The sequence below is a fragment of the Chiloscyllium punctatum genome, chromosome 10 (assembly GCF_047496795.1).
Source record: "Chiloscyllium punctatum isolate Juve2018m chromosome 10, sChiPun1.3, whole genome shotgun sequence".
Classification (NCBI taxonomy): Eukaryota; Metazoa; Chordata; class Chondrichthyes; order Orectolobiformes; family Hemiscylliidae; genus Chiloscyllium; species Chiloscyllium punctatum.
The window spans coordinates 10,288,173-10,311,747 of NC_092748.1; the positions used below are offsets into that span (position 1 = coordinate 10,288,173).

The window sequence follows — 23,575 nt, forward strand, 5'->3', positions numbered from 1 at the left end:
TTCCCTGAAATCCTGCCTTCCATCCCTATCCCTCTTTCTACCTATGTTGTTGGTACCTACGTAGACCACAACTTGCGGCTGGTTACCCTCTCCCTTCAGGACCCTAAAGACACGACCCGAGACATCATGGACCCTGGCACCTGGGAGGTGACACACCAATCATGTTAACGGTTATCAGCCATGAAACATAGAAAACATAGACGTTGTTGGTGTGAGATTGATCAACCAGAGTCCCAACAAAATAACAGTTTAGGAAGCGTAGGCTTAGATGGAAGCATAAAATCGGAAAGATAGGTTAATAGATCAAGTGAACGTGCAAAGCTGTGGTAAATGGATTTCAGCATCAGAAAATGTGACTTTGGACCTAAGAAGATGAGGACAGGATATGTTCGAAATGATGAAAATCTAGAAAAAGTGAAGGTCTAAAGACATTTGGCGTCCAAGTATGCAATCATTAGAATGTGCTGGGAAGATTGATTAACTAACTATAAAGATTAATAGGATGGTGAAGAAGAATACAAGGGGGCAGAAGTTGATGCAAACAAAGCCCTCGTTCTACTTCACCTGGAAGACAATGGGCAATTCTGGCCACCACACATTTGGAAGGGTGTTTTGGCTTCAGAGGGATTGCCCATCCCTAATTGCCCTTGAGAAGGTGGTGGTGAGCAGCCTTCTTGAACTGCTGCAGTCCATGAGACATAACTAGACCCATAAGCCCTTAGGGAGGGAATTCCAGGGCTATGACCCAGCAACACTGAAAGAACGGCGATATATTTCCAAGTCAGGACGGTGAGTGTCTTGGAGGGGAACTTGCAGATGGTCGTGTTTTCATGTATTTGTTGCCCTTATACTTCTGGATGGAAGTGGTCATGGGTTTGGAAGGTGTATCTAAGAATCTTTGGTGCATTTCTGTAGTGCATCTTGTAGGTCGTAAACACTGCTGCTACTCAACATCGTAAATGCAGAGACTTGATGCTTGTGGATATGGTCCCAATCAAGCAAGCTGCTTTGTCCTGGATAATGTCAAGTTTCTTGATGTTTGTCACAGCTGCAACCATCCAGACAACAGGGCCATCACAATCCCGACTTGTGCCTTACTGGTGATGGCCAGGTTTTGGGGAGTCAGGAGGTGCGTTCTTTGCTGCAGTATTCCTAGCCTCTAATCTGCTTTGATTGCCAATGTATTTATATGGCGAGTGTATTTCAGTTTCTGGTCAATAGTAACCCTGAGAATATTGATAGCAGGGGTTTCACTGATGGTAACATCTCTGAATGTCAAAGGGTGTTAGATGTCTCTCATTGGAGATGGTCATTCATTTGGCCCTCTGTGGCAAGATGGTGTTAGATATGGTCGACTCCTTGCGAGCTCCTGCGTGCAGATCTCAGTTTCCTATTTCCTACAATCATTGTACACTCTTTAAACTTAAAAGCATACTTTTAAAAATTACTAATAACTATGTTTTATCTAAACTCACAGGCTGGAAGCCCCTCGATCCTCAAAGCCAGCTTACTGGATGAAGGCAGAACATTCACCTGTACCTGTGTTTTTGTTTTTGCCACTGTTTACCTATTATTTAATATTCTATGCGACTTAACTGTGATCTGCCTGTATTGCTCGCAAGACAAAGCTTTTCACTGTGCCTCGGTACACGTGACAATAAGTTCATTTCAATTCAATTCATTGACGAGCATCTCTGCAGTGTGAATGTTACTTGCCACTTGTCAGAATATTATCCAGACATTGTTGCATTTGAATATGGACTGCTTCAGTATCTGAGGAGTCGCGAATGTTGCTGAATATTTTGTAATCGTCAGTGAATATGCCCACTTCTGACCTTGTGATGGATGGATGATCATTGGCGAACCATCTGAAGATGGGTTGGCCAGGGACATCACCCTGAGGAACTCTTGCAGAGATGTCCTGGAGCTGAGATAACTGATCCCTAACAACCATAAGCATCCTCCCAAGTGTCAGGTATGAATCAACCAGTGGTGAGTTTTCCCCATGTTTCCATTGGTTCCAGTTTTGCTGTGGTTACTTGATGACACATTTGATTGAATGCAGCCTTGATATCAAGGGCTGTCACTCTTACTTCACCTCTGGAATTCAGCTATTTTCTGCATGTTTGAAACAAGTCTGTAATGAGATCAGAAGCTGAGTGGCCCTGACAGAACCCAAAGTGGGCATCAGTGAATAGGTTATTGCTGAGCAAGTCCTGCTTCATAGCACTGTTGATGGCACCTTCTATAATGTTACTGATGATTGAGAATGGACTGATGCATAGTAATTGGCTGGAATATTTTGTCCGACTTTTCATGTACAGGACGGACCTGTTTAATTTTCCACATTGTTAAGTAGCTGGACTGGAACAGCTATAGGAATGGCAACATACTACTGGAGAACAAGTCTTCAGTCCAATTGCCAAGATGTTGTCAGGTCCATAACCTTTGCAGTAGCCATTGCCTTCAATCATTTCTTCATATCATGTGGAGCAAATCAAACTGGCTCAATAAATCATCGTTTGTTTTATACTATTCAGTGGGTTGCCTTTCATTGAAACATGCTTGCAATACTGCAGATTTGGTTGATCAGTAAAACTGATGGCTTCAATGGCTTCACGGTCATTATTAGACTCTTAATTCTCAATTAAAGAGAAGTGAAGAATGCACAAGAGCAAGGGCAGAGTGGTCATAGTTCAAGTAGAATGAAGACATTAGCTTGGAAGCAATCTCAAGATCATCTAAGTGGAGATGTTCAGCAAGGTAAGAACCAAATCTGTGCTGCAGTGTGGAGGAAATTGAATTATGTGTAGAAAGTACAGGGTTCAAAATTGAAGAGAGTGTTAGTAAATCACGGTTTCATCTGGAAGTAGTATTTGGAGGCCCACATGGTTGCAAGGAAGGAGATGAATAGGCAATGTCACATTGAAAATTATTACAATGTATTATCATTTGGATCATTCGTTTTCCTCATCAAAAAGACAGTTCGCAAACAAAAAGTACACAATCAAATTGTTTCCAAAATAAAATCAAAACTGATGCAAAATACATAGAAGTTATGTTGGTAAATACAGAATATAGGGAAAAACATGATCATTAATGAACTCTGTATTACTTTTGAAATCTGAAATAAAACGTAGAAATTGCTGGAGAAATTCAGAAGGTTTCTGTTTCTCTCTACAGATACCACGAGACCTGCTGGGTTTCTCCAGCAATTTCTGTTTTTGTTTCTGCTTAATGCAACAGAAACTAAATGGGACAGCCAAATTGTTCTGGTGAAAGGTCATCAACCTGAAACATAGATACTGTCTGATCTGATTGAGGATTTATAGCATTGTCTCTTTTTATTTCAGCCAAGTAGTTGGATTTTCTCACATAAAGCATATTCTGTGCAAAACCTGGCCACTTGTAATATTGAGTTCTTAAACACAGTTATCTCAGTTATGCTCTCACCCACGTTAGAAATACATGTGTTCAAGTTCCCTCCAAAAATTTGAGTACAAGATCTAGGCTGATGCATCTGAGCCACATCGAGGACCAGGAAACTGAGGTCCATTCTGCCCTCTCAGACAGATGACAAAAACATCCATAGCACCTTTTAGTAGCAAGTAGGGGAGATCTCCTTGGTATCTGAGATAATACTTGGCCTTCAATCTAGACAACTAAAGTGGATTGTGTGATCATTTCTGGGTTTTTTTTGGCATGGAACCTTGCAGTGTGCAAATTGGTTTCCATCGTTCATCCATTACACTTCAGAAATATTTCATTAGTTGGAAGGTATTCGAGGATGCCCTGCGGTTCTGAAAGATGCTCTATAAATGCAAGACTTCAATTCTTCTTTACTTGTAATCTCACCAAATGTATTTAAATTTCCCACTCACTCACCAGCTTGTCCTGTTCCCAGCACCAAGGCAAACACCAGTTGGAAGAGGAACCACTTGACCATCTCCTGTTTTGAGAAAAGGAAAGACCCAGATCACATTCTCCATTTGACTCTGAACATTTGCTTTGGATTGCATTTATAAAACAGTCAACCTTCAAATTTATTCAGTATTATTCATTTAAATGCACCCCAGACCTGCAGTCTCTGCCCTGAGCTGTGTTGACCCTTAAATGCTGACTAGCAACATTGCGTGAATTTGACAGTTTGCAGTGAATATGAAAAGTTTTGTTTAACATTACAATATCATTTCGACATTTCCTCTTTAGCATTATACTCCCTCTTTAAGATGATTCCAAGCCCATCTGTTTACTGGACGATGACCTCTGATAGTTTTGGCAGTCTCCCTTCGCAATGAACCCTGGTAGGACACACTTCAGATTCTTCAGCAGCTCTTCAATCCCACAAATTTCAGAATTAGAACAAACCTCTCCCGAGCATGACTCGGAATTACAGGGACATGGAACTTACAGCATTGAAATGGGTCATTCAGCCTCAACAGTTCGTTCCAGGATTTAAGCTGTTCCCATCGAACATGATCAGCAAAGTACTCCTCTTCCTTCCCCCTCATGGACTTGTTTAGCTCCCCTTAAGTTCATTTGCACTGCAGACCACAGTTGCAAGTTCCAAACTCGCAGCATTTTCTGGGCAGAGATGTTTCTTTGGAATTCTCAAGTTGAGATCTCAATGATTATCTTAAATCAATGGTGTCTCATTTTGCTATTCCTCAAAAATGAATTTCTTCCACTTGTGTCAATTCTATCTAACTATGAGTTTACATTTCATATATATTTTATAAATTATCATTTAAAAGTCTTCTATTCAGACACCCCTCAACCCTCTCCTTTCCTAATAACTACAACTTTGGAATTCTAATATGATTTTTGTAAATCATTTTTCACCTCTGCAGTTCCTCTTTATCACTTTTAGAACAGAGTATCCAGAACAGGATTTAAACGTGCTCTGATCATGGTTCAATATGTGGTGTATAAAACTTCTCTAATTTTTAGTCATATTTCTCTCAAAATAAATCCTTGCGTCATTACTTCGTCTTTGGAATGACCTTACTGACCTGAATCACAACTTTAAGTGATTGGTGGATTTGTCCCATTGTCCCACAACCCAATTCATCTTCTTATTTCCAAATAATATGTGTTCCTTATGTTTGTTAGCAAATCAAGACACCTGACAGTTATCCATGTTGAAATTCATTTGCCAATCATATGCCTGTTCTGTAAATTCTTCTAATTTATTGCAACCACACTCAGGTTGGCCATTCTTTGTTCTCAGTTGGTCATGAATTAAGACATTGTGGTTTTGATTAGAAAATCTGAACCATTAACAATACTGTTAAGAAGAAATGGTTCCTGTGAGGATTCCAATGGGAGCTCACATCCCACCTTCTGGGACTCAGACGAACTATCCCCTTCTTTCTGCTTTCTGGCCTTCTGTGAGCCGACTAATCTTTCTGCTGAAATTCATTTGAATAAAACTCACCCTTTTAATTGAAAAACATGAACTACCCTATCTGTTCAGTCAAGCACCACAGACAGCATCTTCAACATAAACCAAGGAACTGCTGATTCCTGAGGTAAACAAATATACCCTGGATCATTCCTGAAAATTTGAAATTTTCCATTGCTCAGGAACTAACACTTCCTGTTGCAGGACCTTTTGGGATTATATTTTTAAAAATATTGTCAAACCCATTATTATCCATGGTATGTCCAAAGGATCAGAAGAGCTTTTCATGCCCATCTGTAGATGGCGGGACAGCAAGACAAGATGGTCAAGAAGGCATATAGAATACTTGTCTTTATTAATCATGGTATCAGCTGTAAGATCAGGCAGGCTGTACTGACAGTGTAAAAAGCACTGGGTAAACCACATTTCAAGTACTGCATTCAATTCTGGTCTCCGCATTAAGGAAAGAGGTAATTGCATTTGAAATCTGTATCGAGCTGATTGGAAACATTGACAGATTGGATTCAATTATTTTTGTTGGAACAGAGCAGGCTGAGGGGAGACCTAAATAAAGTGTTTGAAGTTATAAGATGTCTGGATAGAGAGGATAGGAAATCCTTGGTTGAGGGGTCACTAAACAGGAGGACTGAATTAAGGGTAAGAGCTATGAAAGTTAGATGGGATTTGAAAGGAAATTATCCACCCAGAGGTTGTGAGGGTATGGGACACACACCCTATAAAGGTGGCAGAAGCAGAAACCCTCATCACATTTTAAAACTATGTGGTACTCACTTGAAGAGCATGAACCTACAAGGCTACAGACCAAGAGCGGAGAAGTTAGGTTCGGCTGGATTCCTATCAACCAAACCGCCCCATGGCCCAACATTTCAACTCCCCCTCCCACTCTGCCGAGGACATGGAGGTCCTGGGCCTCTTTCACCGCCGCTCCCTCACCACCAGACGCCTGGAGGAAGAACACCTCATCTTCCGCCTTGGAACACTTCAACCCCAGGGCATCAATGTGGACTTCAACAGCTTCCTCATTTCCCCTTCCCCCACCTCATCCTAGTTTCAAACTTCCAGCTCAGCACTGTCTGCTTGACTTGTCCGGACTTGTCCGACCTGCCTATCTTCTTTTCCACCTATCCACTCCACCCTCTCCTCCTTGACCTATCACCTTCATCTCCTCCCCCACTCACCCATTGTACTCTATGCTACTCTCTCCCCACCCCCACCCTCCTCTAGCTTATCTCTCCACGCTTCAGGCTCACTGCCTTTATTCCTGATGAAGGGCTTTTGCCCGAAATGTCGATTTCGCTGCTCGTTAGATGCTGCCTGAACTGCTGTGCTCTTCCAGCACCACTAATCCAGTATTTGGTTTGCAGCATCTGCAGTCATTGTTTTTACCTTGGATTCCTCTCGTCGTCTAGCGCTGACTGAGGCTGAATGAGCCCCGTCCATGCTGTACAGTACTATGTTTCATGCATCATCAGCTAAAATATGATTCATTTATTCCATGTTATGATATTGAGATGCAAGACAGTCATGCAAAGCGCAGGGACAATTTTTGTTTCAGTGGGTTTATATGGGGTGAGGTTTCCTGCTGCTACTTCCTCATATACTCAATCCTTACAGCCGGGCCTCATCAGTAATGAACTGGTGAGGAGCTAGAACAAAGCACTTGTCTTGTTGGAGAGCCAGTAGTTGGGATGACAGAAACCCAACAGAGCAGCTACTACTTACAAACAGTGCTTGACTTTGTGCAATACCGCAAAATTCCTCCTCTTGTTTTTATTTCCATTGGTTTCGCTCGTTAGAAAAGAAGAGCTGCTGACTCACTGTCACCTTACATGATCACACAGAAATTGAATGCATTTCAGTGGAAGAGCATGCCAATTCACTGTGTGTTGAAGTGTTGTGACTGTCCGGGAGACAACAGATAGGTTTCCCTGTCAGTTTTAAAAGAAGTGGAAGTTGTATTTATTGTACATGACACCTGATATCTAAAACTGTTTAAATAATGCTTCAGATCTCTCTCTCTCTCTTTCAGGCACATACAAGTCATTGAAAGAGAGAGTACAGTAAACTGTTTGTTGTCCTAAAAGAAAGTCATTCATATATGTATCCTGTAGATTGGACTTGGATGACGTTGGGATGGACTTCGTGAATTTTCTGGATTCTGCACCAAGAAAAGTTGAAAAATGTTGATGGGACAATTGATGTCTTTGCCGTTGGAGTCAGCAGCTCCTTAGTTTATGTTAAAGATGCTGCCTATAATGTTTGCCTGGTCGGAACAGGCGGGGTACGTGCATGCAGAAATAGCTTGTGAGGAAAAAAAGGAACCATTCCTCTTGCTATTCAATGGTGACAGTGTCTGCAGTTACAAAAATGGCATTAGGGCCTTGACAATGTCATTAATGTAAACAGATTCTGTGCCATCCTCCAGCTGACATGAGATCCATCTGCCTAACCTAGTCATGAACCACGGGTTTGTTCAGTCAGATTACAATAGCAGCAACAAACGTCATCAACCACTGGAATATGAATTGCCTTTTGGTGCCTTCTTCCTACTGGTTCAGAGGCACACTGCCTAATTTTGACAGTACTCCCAAAACCTTCCCATTGAATGTGAGTCTAATGTTTCAGACTCAGTGTGAATCTGGAGGTTGCAAAAGGTGTCGAGTGGGGTCATTAGGGATGGGGGAGTAGCTGGGTGGAGAAAGGTTTCTGTTCTGAATGGAAAGGTGAAGCTTCAGTTGCTGAGGACAAAGGAGTTTCATTTGCTGAGGGATAGGAGTGTAGTTCTGACTGGGTTACAGGAGGGATGGGGGTTGTTGTTGAAACAGGAGTTGAGTTTAAGAAAATTGATGAAAAGGCAGGGTTTCCTCAAAATAAAAACGAACACCTTGCTTTTCACAGGCTGTCTTTGCAACTCAGTGAGCAATCCATTAGATCATGGTCTCAGAAATTAGTCTGAGCTTTACAGATGTTACTGCTCCTGTGGAGCTCACAGTCTCAAAACCACGTCTCACAACTCCATGTCTGGGAGCTCCAGTAGCATATGTCGCCATTAGCCCTGCTGTCCTGTGACTTTGATCCTTTGAGAATCTAAGCTCAGTTCCTGCAATACAGTACCAGGATTCCACTGTGTGGCAGCCTAACCTGAAACCCTAAACGTACATGAGTCTTTCACTGAGACACACAGGAGAGACCCATTCACTGTCCACAGAAAGTAACATCTACCAAATATGCTGATGATCTGGATCAGGCAAGCTATGTGCGTACTTTCAACAGTAGCTAGATTTCTTCTGCACAAACTAGATAATTTCTTCATGCTACATCCTCATGCCAGACTGACAGGATATGGTGTAACACCATAATTCCATTGCTGAAACAACTTGAAAAATTCAGCATTTCCCAGACCAATGACGCTGAAAGCCACATCCGTTCAATGTTGCAAAACCAGTGCTGAACTTCACTTGGGCTCTGCTTAAATTAATTTGAACCAAACGTTTTTTTTTAAGAATCTCGACAAACTGCATAATGTGCGACTTGTCTACCTCAGACAATTCAGATAAAATTGAACTTGAAGAATAAATACCTCTGGTTCCAAACAGTTTGAGATTTCAGTAGATCTTTCAAAAATGTTCTATTGATCTGAGGAACGACATCGAACATTTCAACTGCTGAGCGTTTTGTTATCCCAAAGCGCAGAATTGGTCAACGCAGAAAGTGGCCATGTCTGCAATGGCTCTCAAATGTATGATTCACTCGCGCCATTCTCCTGGCATTTCCCTGTAACCCTGGAATTCAAAACCGATTCCCTTCCCTGCTTCAAGTGAAACTGCCTCCCCCACATTCTCAGACATTGCATTGCAGCCCATAACCACTCACTGTGTGGAAGAGTTTTCTCTCATCTCACTTTTGCTTCTTTTGCTAATTATTTTAAGTCTGAGCCTTCTTTCCCCATCCTCTTTTATGCGGGAGCAGTATCTAGAGTCCTCTTAGTTTAGACTAAGTGCTGTCCCAAATGAAGCTGCCAACAGTCAGAAGCTAGCAGTGACTGTGAGTAACCCTTCATAGGCTGGTCTTTCTAACCCCTCTGTAACAGTAAACGTCCGGAACAGTGGGTGAGGATAAGTGACTTTCTGGACGTCTGGGGGTATGGCAGGCTGGAGGTTGTGGGGATACGAGAGCTCAGAAATGAGGACTAACAGGTGGTTTTCAGTGGTCAACCCCCTCCCCCCACCCCTTGCAATTTGGAGCGAACGGAGGCCCTCACACCGAGTCAATATGGTGAGTAAGTCACTCTGTTTTACTCAGTTGGCTGCGTGCCACTTTTCTTCTGGGAATATAGTTAATCTGAAACACTTGTGAGAAGCAGACCATAAGACCACAGACCATAAAATATAGAAGTAGATGAGGGCATTTGGCCCATCGAGTCTGCTCTACCACTCGATGATGGATAATATGTTTCTCAATCCCACTCTCCTGCCTTGTCCCCATATGCTTTGATATCCTCACTGATCAGGAACCCATTTTCTATGATTCTATCTCAGTCTTAAATACACTCAATGAGTTGGCCTCCATAGCCCTCTATGGCAATGACTTCCACAGATTAACCATCCTTTGGCTGAAGAAATTCTTCCTCATCTCAGTCCTAGAGGATCCTCTCTTTTCCCTGAGGCTGTGCCATTGAGTCCCAGTCTCTCCTACTCATGGAATCATCATCTTCATATCCACAGTATCCAGGCCTTTCATTTTTCTATAAGTTTCCAACAGATTCCCCCCTTATCCCTCTAAATTCCATTGAGTATAGACCCAGAGTCCTCAGTCGCTCCTGATATGACAAGCCCTTCATTGCTGGCATCATTCTTGTAAACCTCCTCTGAACTCCCTTCAATGCTAGCACATCCTCCCTTAGATAGGGGGCCCAAAACTGCTCACAATATTCCAAATGCAGTCTGACAAGAGCCTTGTACAACTCCAACAGTACATCTCTGCTCTTGTATTCTAGCCGTCTCGGAATTATTGCTAACATAGAATGGCAAATACAATCTGCCAATGGAAGCTTCTTGTTAACCTTGAGAGAATTCTGAACTAAGACTCCCAAGTCCCCTTATGCTTCTGATTTCCAAAACCTTTCCCCATTTCAAAAATAGTCAATGCCTCTATTCTTCCTATCAAAGTGCATAACCTCACACTTTCCTACATTACATTCCAAATGCCACTTCTTTGTCCACTTTCTCAGCCTTTAAGACCTTCTGTAGCCTCCCTACTTCCTCAACACTCCCTGTCCTTGCACCTATTTTTGTATTACCTGCAAACTTAGCAACAATGTTCTCAGTTCCTTTGTTCAGATCATTAATCTATAACATGAATAGTTGTGGTTCCATCATGGACCCCTGCCATTCTGAAAAAAAAACCCTTTATCCTCAGTCTGTGCCTTCTGCCAGTCAGACAATCTCTATTCATGCCAGTATCTTGCCCCTAAGACCATCGGCTCTTAACTCGCAGCTTCTTGGGTGGCACCTTGTCAAAGGCCTTCTGGAAATCCAAATAGATCACGTCCATTGTTTCTCCTTTGTCTAACTTGCTCATTACTTGATCACTTAAGGGCCTTAATTAGCAAACCAAGCATACACTATAAATATTTGTGCCACCCGTGGACAGAAATCCAATAATGCCAAAATTTTCTTTGTAGGTTTTAATACAGAAACTTTATTTTTTCTTTATTAATTCATGGGACAAGGACATCGCTGACCAGGTCAGTATTCATTGCCCATCCTAACTGCCCTTGAGAAAGTGGTCGGCAACTTCCTCAAGTTTATTTATTCTTTGCATGTGTGTTCATTTGCATTCTTAGTCTTCACTTTTTTCTCTAATAATCCTCCTGCAATCTCCAAGACCATTTTGTTCATTGACTCCTTTATATTGCCAGTTCAACTGTTGTGTTGCTTGTTCTAATCCCAATCTCCAAGATTGCCTTGTTTCCTGTGCCCCATTGTTCTCTACTGCTGTGAGTGCCCTATTGCGGGGTACATTCACATCTCCTGGACGCTTGACGAAGACAGGCCAGATTTTTAATCAATCAAGGCTGGGACCTTTTCCCCTGGAGTGTAGGTAGTTAAGGGGTGACCTTATAGAGGTTTTTAAAATGATGCAGGGTACAGATAAGGTGAATGGCAGGTGTCCTTCCCCTATGGCGGGGGACAGGGGGGCATATTTTTAAGGTGAAAGGAGAAAGATTTGAAAAGGGCAGGAGAGGCAACGTTTTTGCACAGAGTTGTTCATACGTGGAATGAATCTTTAGAGGAAGTGGTGGATGCGAGTACAATTGCAACATTTAAAAGACATTTGAATAAGTTCACCAGTAAGAAATGTTTGAAAGGATATGGGCCGATGGCAGGCAAGTGGAACAAGTTTAGTTTGGGATTATGGTCGTAATGGACTGGTTGGATCGAAGGGTCTGTTTCTGAGCTGCATGACTCTTTGACTCCATAAGAAGTCATTACCAAGCACTACCCTGCATTTGAATGGAAACACTGGTGTTCAAAAGGCTATCTATTATAACACATTGTGTTGTGCATCTGTTGACCATCTGTAACTGCCAATGAACTGAGTGGCTTTCTCGGCAATTTTAGAGTCAATCCCAATTTTGTGGGTGAGAGTCACAGGTTGGCCAGACCAAGTAAAGATTGCACATTTTCTTCCCGAAAGGATATTACAGAAACAGATAGGTTTTTACAAAGATTGTTTTATAGTTACCATTATACTAATTTTTCATGTTCCTGTATTTATTCACTGCACTTACATTCCACCAGCAGTTATGATGGGATTTAAACCCATATCCCTGGAATATTGGTCAGGCGTTCTGGATTACTTGTCACATTTCCACATCCCTTAAAATGTCACATTCTTTGGTCAAAACTGAGGCAGATACCAAAAGAGTTGTTTGGCTATTAGTTTTTGCCAGAACAATTCTCTTTTCTAACTTAAAGCATTGACTGACTGTGAAGTAGAGTTCTATCAGGATATGCAGTCTATTAATCATGCGGACATTCATGCAGGCAGAGAGAGTTGCCATGTGTTTCAATGGCCACGTCATCAACTAATCTTTTCCACAAATACGCATTGCTGTCCACTGATCCATGTTACAATCATGACAGGAAGCAACAACGATTGTTTTTTGATGCAGGAAACAGCCCAGTTATGATTCTCCACAACAGAAACCAGTTCAACACACGGCAGGAATAAAATCCCTGATTGTCTCGGAATAAGTGGATCAGTTCTAGTTCATTTACTCTCAGAAGATGGCTACTGATTTAACAGAGGATATTATCTTTTCTGAATCAGAATGTTGTGAGTTCCAGTTCTGTTCCAAAGAGCACAATGTCCAGGATGACACAGCAGACAACGTCACTAATTATTAACCCAACCTGTGTGGTTCTTCAGGATGTGTTGGTGATCTGTCCCTTCAGACTGCTTTGGTCCATCTGATGCAGGTACTCATGTAATGCTGCTTGGAATAGAATTCCTGGATTTTGACCCAATAACAATGAAGAGCTGGCAATGTATTCTAAATCTGATGCGTGGCTTGTTTCCATGTGCCTGGCGCCCATGTTCTGCTGGATGTTGGAGATTGCAGAATTGACTGAAGCAGCCTATGCCAATATGCAGCAAGACTGAGACAACATGTAGCATTAGGCTGCTAAGTAGAAGTTGCCAGGCAAAATGGTGAAGTTGTCCGAAGTCATTGACTTGTAATCAAGAGCCAAAGGAAACAGCCATACAAATTCTGTGGTCACAAGAGCAGACCAGAGGCTAGGAATTCTGCAGCCAGCAACTCAGTTCATAATTCCCAAAGTCAGTCCACTATCTACATGACACAATTCAGGAATGCGATGGAAACTCCCCACTTGTCTCAATGAATATAATTGCAAGAATATTCGAGAAGCTCAATACCATTCAGGAGAAAGCAGCCTGCTTGACTGTCACATCGTCCATCAAGGTAAACATCCATTCCCTCCACCACCATCACAGGGTAGTAGAGTGTACCCTCAACAAGACCCAATGCAGCAATGAGACAAACTTGTGACATCAAACCTGGACAAAGGCACTGGATGCACGGGACCACCACCACCTGCAAATCTCCTTCCAAACCGCACACCATGTTTTCACGGTCACTGGGTCAAATTCTTGGAAATCACATCCTAATAGTATTGGCATGCCTGCTCCAAATGGGCTGCAGCATTTCACAAAGGCAGCTCACCAGCACTTTCTCAAGGACAATTACAGCCATGGCCTACCTCTCATGAAGGAATAGAAAACTTTCCAATCATGTTGTTAATGGAGACTCACTGAGATGCTGCAGTATATCTGCAGGAGATGGTATTATACACGAGTAGTGAAGGGAATGAATGTTTGAAGTCGTGGATCAGGTCTCAATCCAGCAAGCTGCTTTGTCTTGAGTCGTGTCAAACTTATTGACTGAAACTCGAGTTGTATACATCCTGAACCATGCCTTGCAGGTGACAGAAGGACTTTGGAAAGTGAGGAGGCGAGCCGATCCCTGCAGAATCCCCAGTCTCTGACCTGTATTTATCATCACAGGACTGCATTTACATGACTAATTGATTTTGTTTTTGTCAATGGTAATCCCCAGGATGTTGATTGTGGCTTTTAAGTGACGGTAATGTCAGTTAATGTTGAGAGGAAGTTGTTAGATTTTATTCCATTGGCACCAACCAATCCCTTGCCTTTGGGTTGCATGATTGATCCTTGTCACTTATCATTCCAAGCCTGAGTCACATCCAGGTTTAGATCCCTGCCAGAATGAACGACTTTGCTACCTAAGACTGTAGAGTAATGAATGAATCTTCTCTCTTATGATGAAGGGGAAGTGTTTGATAAAGCAGGTTGGGTCCAAGATACCCCTGAGAAATTCCTGCAACAATGTCCTGGCACTGACATGATTGGCCCCCAATAATCACAGCAGTATGACTCCAAACAATAGAAAGATTTCCCCCGATTTCATGTCGGCTTATTGCTATGTACATTCTGACACATGCTGCCTTGATGTCAGGGTCAATCACTCACCTCATCTCGAGAATTTAACTCAATAGTCTCTGTTTAGACCAAGAATACAATGAAATCAGAGTTGGATGACCTTGGAAGGAACCCAAACTGAGCAAAAGCTCATATCAACTGCACCCTCTATCACTTTGTAACTGATTGAAAGTGTTGAAAGTGTAACTGATAGTTACATCCTGTCCAAAAAAAAACAAAGAAATGTCCATTTTGTCAGGTTGGTTTTGTTTATTGATAATATATTAAACTGAGTTCATGTCTGCCCTTCCTGCTGTAAAATACATCATATACCATTATTTCAAACAAAAGCAGGCGAACTCTATCACTAAAATCCCTGAAATAACTGGTTATTATTTTATTCCTGTTTGTGGACCTCGCTGTATGTCAATTCGCTGCTGCATATTCCATGTTATAACATTTTTCAAAGTATTTTTTGAAGTTCTCAATTCATTGGAAACGTCTTTACACCTTCTTTAGGTTTTGAAAGGCACAATATAAATGAAACCTATCCTTCCTTCTTCTGAGGCTCTAGTGGCACAATGGTAGTGACCTTGTCTCTGGGCTGGGTTCAAGTGTCACATGCTCCAGAGGTGTGCAATAACATCTCTGAACAGCTTAATAAAGAAAGTCTTTCTTTCTGGTGGGCAGCACGGTGGCACAGTGGTTAGCACTGCTGCCTCACAGCGCCGGAGACCCGGGTTCAATTCCCGCCTCAGGCGACTGACTGTGTGGAGTTTGCACGTTCGCCCCGTGTCTGCATGGGTTTCCTCCGGGTGCTCTGGTTTCCTCCCACAGTCCAAAGATGTGCAGGTCAGGTGAATTGGCCATGCTAAATTGCCCCTAGTGTTAGGTAAGGGGTAGATGTAGGGGTATGGGTGGGTACGCTACGGCGGGGTGGTGTGGACTTGTTGGGCCGAAGGGCCTGTTTCCACACTGTAAGTAATATATATAATATAATTTTTGTGCCATGCACCCAAAAAAGCACTACCATTTCTTATGGACTGCAATTTAATTTCAAAAATAGCACATTGTATGCAGCGTCTCGTATATATGAGGGTGTTGCTATGAGCTGCTGCAGAAACACATCACAAACTTCTCATTTCCTGTTTTCAGTTAAAATGTGCATGAGTCATTTGATTTGCAGCTCAAGTTCACACATTTTGAATTGATTACTAATTGATATGTAAACCAACAATACTCGAGTAAACCACAACATTATAACATTTTCACTAAGGCATTAATAAGGCGAACTTTCCTTTATGGAGACATAGAATTTTACACCCAGAAAGAGGTCATTCACCATATGCCAGTATTGCATTAGTGAGTCCTCATCCTTGTCCTTCCCAAAATTTATTTTTAAAATATTCAGTCCCTTATCATTTATAAGCTATTTACTCTTGAAATGTTCACTTCCATCATGATGGCTGGTAAGTGTGACTCAACATGTCCTTGGAATTAATCTTCCAACCTGAGCCCAGAAGTGATGTGTAACATTCATATACATATGAATTCAGAGCAATAGAACACCATGAGACCCCTTGAACCTTTTTTTGCTATTAAGTACGATCACAGCTGACCTGATTGTCATCTGCATTTTCCTGTTTACCTCTGATATTCAGTTTCAAAGTCGAGTCATATTGGCCTTGAAATGTCAACTCCTCTTTCTCCCTCCACAGATACTGCTAGAGGTGCCAGGTTGCTCCTTGCACTTGCTGTTTTTCTTTCAGACCTATGGCATTCATTGTACCATTTTAATATTTATAATCATGCCACAGATGAACAGGTCACCTGACCTAACACATCTGCGCCAACCATGATGCCAAAAAGTGTTCCTTTCTTCAGTCACAATCATGTAGACTAGGCTATATTAAAACAGGACATGAAAGACATATGAAACTAAATTTGATAATCAGAATATTGTGAGGTGATGAGTAAAATAACAGAGATTAAGGAGTAACTTGATTAGAATGTTAAAGATGTTAAGGAGACCACATAGAGCAGATATTTGAACTATTTGAACTGGCTGGAGGATTAAGGACTAGAGAACAAGGTGGAATGATCAGAGCTCGACCTTTGAAATAATATTAATAAAATGCTTTAGATGGTATAACAGGTTTAGGCCTCTATCCCATTGTTTCTTTTAAATCTAAGATATTTCTTATCCAAAGGCAGTTGTATGGATAAGGTTGGTGATTGGAAGACTTGAGGAAGAGGCTCAAGGGGCTAAATGGCCTATTCCCACAATCTGACACAGCTATTCAGAATTGCATTAGGTTAGGCAATATCTCATGGTTTCTTACTTTGCATTTCTTCCACGAACTGTGTAAATCAAACTGGGATGGAAATGCCGCGGACTCTTACCACAAATATGGTACTATCTTTCAACTTAATCATTGTCTCACCAGGTTCACTGGAAGTGTTAAGGGGGGATATAGCACATGGTGCAATCAGATGCTTCACAACTCTCAGGTTACATCATTGGAAACGTCGAAAATAGGACTAAGTAGGCCATTCAGCCTTTCAAGCCTGCTGCACCACTCAATGTGCAGCCAATCAGTATCCTGTTCCCACTTTTGCCTTATACCCTTTGATCCCTTTAATCCTAAGAACTATATCTCACCCCTTAAAAACATTCAATACTTTGGTCTCAAATCACTTCCCGTGGCAGAGAATTTCACAGAATCACCATTCTCTGGATGAAAACATTTTTCATCTCAGTCCTACCCCATAGCCTTATACAGTTACCATGGTTCTGGACTCTCTAGATTGGGAATATGCTTGCTACATTTACCCTGTCAAGTCCTGTTAGAATTTTACAGGGTCCTATGAAATACCTCCTAATTCGTTTAAACTCAGGTGAATACAGTCCTAATCAATCCAGTCTCTCTTCATATATCACTCCTGCCATCCCAGGAATCAGTCTGGTACACCTTCATTGCACTGCTTCCATCTTTCCTCAGGTAAGGAGATCAAAATTGCACACTGTACTCCAGATGTGGTCTCACCATGGCCCTGTCCAATTGCTCCAAGCCATCCCTGTACTGTATTCAAATCCTCTCACTAAAAAGGCCAATATACCATTTGATTTCTTCAAAACATGCTATACCTTGCATGCTTACTTTCAGTGACTGATATACAAGGACACCCAGGTCTTGTTTCAGCTTTCCTTTTCTCAATCTATCACCATTCAGATAATAATCCGCCTGTCTGATTTTGTTACCAAAGTGGATTACCTCAGATTTATCCACATTATAGTTCACCTGCCATCCATTTTAACTTGTCCAAATCATACTGAAGCATCTCTGCATCTTCCTCAAAATTCTTATCCCACTTTGTGCCAACTGCATACTTGGAGATATGGTACGTAGATCCTTCATCTAAATCATTGACATATATTGTGTGCTAAACACTGCAGTACCCCACTAGTCACTGGCTGTCACACAGACATTTCAGTACATGACCCTCAATCCCACGTCCTTTAATTGTATATGCTAACCTCTTATGTGAGACCTTATTGCACACCTTCTGGAAGTCCAAGTAAACCACAACCACTGGTTCACCCTTATCAAGTCTATTAGTTACAGCCTTGAAAAACTCACAATAAATTTGTCAAGCATGATTTCCATTTTGGAACTCCATCCTGACTCTGTCCAACCCTGTCACTGTTTTAAGCGCTGTGCTATTAGATCCTTTAAAATGCAGTCTTTCACATTTTCCCCATGACTGATGTTGGGTTAACCAGTCTATATTCCCTTTTTTCTCTCCACCTCCTTTTTAAATAGTTGGGTTAAATTAACAACCCTCCAATCCATAGGAATTGTTCCAGAGTCTACAGAATCTTGAAAGATGACTACTAATGCATCCATGTTTCTAGGCCTATTTCCTTAAATACTCTGGGATTATCAGATCCAGGAGATTTTTTTGGCCTTTAATCCCACAAATTACCTCAACATCATTTCCCCACTAATATGGATTTCCTTCAGTTCCTCTCTCCCACTAGACCATATATTCTCCAACATTTTTGGACATTATTTATATCCTTTGTGAAGGCAGAAGCAATAATATGTATTTAAGTGCTCTGTCATCTCTTTGTTCCCAATTGTAACTTTTCCTGTTTCTGAATGTGAGGCATCTGCATTTGTCTTTACGAATCTTTTTCTCTTCACATACCCATAGAAGTTTTAGACAATCAATTTGCATGTTTCCTGCAAGCTTTTTCTTGTATTTTATTGCTCCTCTCTTCACCTACCCCTTTGTCCTCATTTACTGAAATGCAAACTGCTCCCAGTCCTCAAGTCTGCTCCTCTTTTTGGCCAATTTGCGTGTCCCTTCCTTGGCTCTAATATTATCCCTAAGTTCCCTTGTTAACCATGGCCGAGCCATCTTTACCTTTGTGTCAGACAGGAATGAACAAATTGTTTGAGTTCCTCCATGCACTCTATGTTTGCCATTGACTATCCACTGGCATCCCTTTAAGTAATGCTCCTTGATTTATCATAGTCAGCTTGCACTTCATACCATTATAATTTCCTCTATTTGGGTTCAGGACGCTCATCTCAGAATCAACTACATTACACTCCATCTTCATGAAGATTTTTATCATACCACGGTCACTCTTCCCCAAAGTGCCTCACACAGTTAGCTTGCCAATTATTCCTTTCTCATTACACAATACCCAGTCTAGGACAGCTTGTTCGTTGGTGGTTCCTCAATATATCGATCCAGAAAAACCATCTCGTGCACACTCCAGGAATTTCTCTTCTTTGGTATTGCTACTGATTTGATTTGTCCAATTTACATGCAAATTAAAGTTGCCCATAACCAAGCTGCTCATCGTTCTGACTCGGAAATAGATCACTGTTCCTTCATTGTCACTGGGTCAAAATCTTGCAACTCTCTCCCTAAGGGCATTGTGGGTTAACCCATAGCAGTTCAAGAAGGGAGCTCATCACCACCTTCTCAAACACAACTAGGGACGGGCAATAAATGCTGGCCAGCCAGAGATACCCATGTCCCACGAGAATGAATAATTACAGATGCTGCTTGCATCTCTAATTTCATGTTTAATGACTTTCCCAACATTACCACTCTGGTTTGTGTGTCTATTTACAACAACCACTGTTGTTTTCTGTCCCTTGATGTTTCTAAGCTGGACCCATGTATATACCCCTTCATCACAGCTAATATCCTTTCTCGTTATTGTGTTCATGTCCTTTTTAACCAGCAATGCTACTCCACCTCCTTTTCTTCTTTGTCTGTCCTTCTGAAAAACTGAATAACCCTGGATATTCAGTTCCTATCCCTTGGCACGCTGCAGCATGTCTCTGTAATCCCAACAATATCATATCCATTCATATCTACTTGCATGAATAATTCTTCACTTTAATGTGAATATTCCGTGCATTAAGACACAAGGCCTTAAGTGTTGCACTAATTTTGCACTAATGCTTGAATTCTTCACTGATCACTTCTTATTTCAACTTCTGTCTTTTGTTTTTGCCCTTGTTTCTACGTCCATTGACTCCAAGTACAAATTCCCATCCGCTTGCCATGTTAGTTGATACCCTTCCCAACCACAAGCAAATACTCTTCCTCGGACATCAGTTCCAGTCCCTCCCAGGTGCAACCTGACCAGCCTGCAATGATCCTATCTCCAAAGAAACAGTTCCACTGTCCCAGGAATCTGTGACAGTCTCCTTTGCATTTTCTCTCTCATCTGATATATCCTGCACTTCCTACTCTGACGAACATGTGACCTACTAGAAATCCTGAGATCACTACTTTGATGTCCTATTTTTTAATTTGTTTCCTACCTCCGTATATTCCACTTCAAGGACCTCATTCCTTTTCTTACCTATGTCATGGGTACTGTTATGTACTACGACCACTAGCTATTCACCATCCCAGATCAGAATGTCTTGCAGCCATTCCAAGGCATCCTTGACCCTAGCACCCAGGAGGCAATATGCTATCTTTGGAATCTCAATTGTGGACAGACAGAAGTGTCAATCTGTTCCCTTACTATTGAAACCAAATATTATCCCTCTCCGGTGCAACACAGCCAACCATGGTGCAAAATATCTGGCTTTTACGACTTTCCTCTGAGAGGCCATTCCCTCCAACAGTATCCAAAATGCTAAATCCATCTTGCAAGGGAATGGTCACAAGGAATTTCTGCACTGCTCTGTGTTGATCCAGGTTAGGGCACTGATTGGAACATTACAATTCAGATGTATTGTACTGGTGTTAGGCCAGTGTGGTCATTCATATCAGCTTTGCCTTAGGAATAATACCCTCACCTCGGAGTCAAATGGCTGTGGGTTTGGTCCCACCTCTGAGATCTGAAACATATAACCTCCGCTGAAGGTTCAGTCCCATAGCGAGAGAGTGTGGTACAGTCAAAGATGCTGTCTTTCCGAGTAGATGTTAAACTGAAGTTGTGTCTGCTCTGACACTATTTGAAGAGGCATTCACACTGTTTCCAACCCAATAATTTATCCCTTTACCAAGACTGCTTTCGAGAAACACAGTAGCTGGTCCTTTTCATTTCATCACAGTTTGTACCAACCTGCTGTGCGCAAATTGGCTTCTGTGTTTCTTGCCATTTAAAAGTACAAGTTTTTAATTCATTCAAACAATGCACATTTGATGCTCATTCCTAATTACCCTTGTAGGCTGTGATGTACTTTGGCACATCTTGGATCAAGGAGGATGCTGTGTAAAGGCAAGACATTCTTTCTTTCCTGATAATTATTCAGTGAGATCTACTTGATGGTACATATCAAGTATAATTGTCAATAAAGGACAGAATTGAGTCCTAAACTGACATGCACTTCAGTCATGACACATACTGCCTTGAAATTTGCAAACTGACGCTTAGGTCGGATTACCAGAAGCATGCTGAGTATTTGTGAAATTATAACTAACCGTACATTGTACAAAGATTTTCAATTAGCATAAGGAGGGAACCAAAAGGAATCATGCAACACAGTGCCACGTAGTAACATTTATTAATTCAATAAGTCCAAGATTAAATGCAACAATTAACTCCATCATCTTCTTGCCTGAAACTGTAATCCAGTTTGTTGGCGCAATGTCCCCTCATCAGATGCATAATCACATCATATGTATTTCACCACTTACCAACAAAATTCTTATTGCTGGGAATGTGGCAATCATTCTCATTCATCCCGTGTTGTTGCTGCAACCTGCTACAAGCATAAGACTAATCCCTCAGGACATGAAAAAAGCAACTGTTGAGTCTAACAGGATTCAGAAATAGAATACAATGGTGTGAGTCAGACAATTAATTCGCCTTCAAACAACTGCAGGAATTCACAAGTATCTTCTCTCCACTGAAGGTATGGAAACTGCAACTTGTACGGTTAAGTATGGCACAGTGAGAGAGAAAAACCCCTGTAAAGATTATCTAATATTGACATCTAAAAGCCTAAAGCGTATATCCGATAATTGTTTTTTTGAGGTTATTTTGAGGTCAGGGATAAGTTCTTGTATGGTTTGATGAATGTAAAGGATTGTTCCCCATGGAAAATATGAATTAAAAAATGTGGCACAACTTATCTGGTCAATCAGGGGAAGGTAAGTACTGGAATTAAATAAAACCAGCAATTTGTGATCGCTGGCATTTATACTCATTGTTAATGCCCACAGCCTCCTCCCCCGTGTGAACAACTTTAATCTGTTCACACATACATCACAGGATTTAACAATTTAAAAAGCCATTTTCTGTTGTTTTATGAATTATGGCAGACATTTTGTGCAGTACAGGTCTCACACAATGATCATAAAAACAAAGCTGTGGCATAATGGGAACTATTAGAAGATTTATCTAATATAATTTAATTGTTAGGTCTGACGTTGATGGTTATTTAATTTATTAAGATGATGAATAGATCAAACTCACCAGTGGCACAGAAATTTGTACACAGCAGGTTGGTACAAACTGTGATGAAACAAAAAGGGCCAGCGACTGTGTTTTTCTTAGGTAATGATCACTGATAATATTTGCCTGCAAGACCTGTTTACACTCAAGAGGCAGCAATTCAAAGAATATGTTCAGTCAGTGATCTGAAATCCCACTGAGGCTCTGTGCAGACCTGCAGCTGGGATAGGGATAAACCAGAATGATATTCCCCACTCTTAAAATCTAAGCTGCTCATCAGTGGATGGGAGATTGTCTTTAAATTGCTGAGTATGGGGTTTCAGCAGGAAGCCTTCATTATAAAAGAATTCTTCTGTGTAAAAGAAGGTACATTTGGGAGCTTTCTTGATTCAGAGGTGACAACTTAAGTCTTGGAATTGGTTGTTTAATTCAGAAGTTAAGGACACTCTTGGCTGAAGTGTTTGACTTCAGGAAGGTCAATTTCAGGAATTCAGGTTTGATTCACAAAGGCCAGGAAGTGAATACTGGAAATGTTTAATAGGGAGAAAAAAGTAGTGTGAAAGTCAATGTTAAAGAATTAAATGCCTCAGAATAAAAGAAAAGACTATAATAAGGCATTGAGTAACAATGCTGAAAACCTAATTTTGCTCATCCCCTTTTGGACTAATTGGCATGCTTTAAGTAACTTTTGCAACCAATACAAAAAATTTTTAAAAAGTACTAAAAGCCAAAATTTCCAAAAGAATTAAATAATAAAGTAACCAACATCTTTAATCATCAATGTGAAAGGGAACATCAGCATTCATGCAATATATATCCTTTCTCTGTTAGAATCAGAATCAGAATTAGCCTTTACTCAATGAATATCATGGAAAGTTTATACATGCTACTTCCAGCACCGATTTAGGTACCGAAGTACAGCGTCTTTTGTTACAAGATTTTTAACCATACAGTAGCATTGCAGAAATATAAGTTCAGAACAACAGACCACGCTGGCACCTACCTTCCAGTCCGCACTGAGCCCTGGGTTCAGACCATGCCGAGCTTCACCTTTAGGATCATGATGCTGGGAGATCACTTCCAGGCTGGGCCAAGGATACCACGATAGGAGGCCACTACGCCAGGCCGACAGATCGCTATACCACACCGGGAGGCCACTACACCAGGTCAACAGGTCA

General features: G+C 41.3%; 1 protein-coding gene across 1 annotated transcript in view; it reads right to left on the minus strand.

Moving 5' to 3' along the window:
- Window positions 1-23,575, minus strand: part of itgb2 (integrin, beta 2) — a 93,872-nt gene that overhangs the window by 51,089 nt on the left and 19,208 nt on the right. The window contains exon 2 of the mRNA XM_072578503.1: window positions 3,886-3,949. Coding sequence (XP_072434604.1) covers window positions 3,886-3,946 — 61 coding nt within the window. The 5' untranslated portion in view covers window positions 3,947-3,949. The remainder of the gene's footprint in view (window positions 1-3,885; window positions 3,950-23,575) is intronic.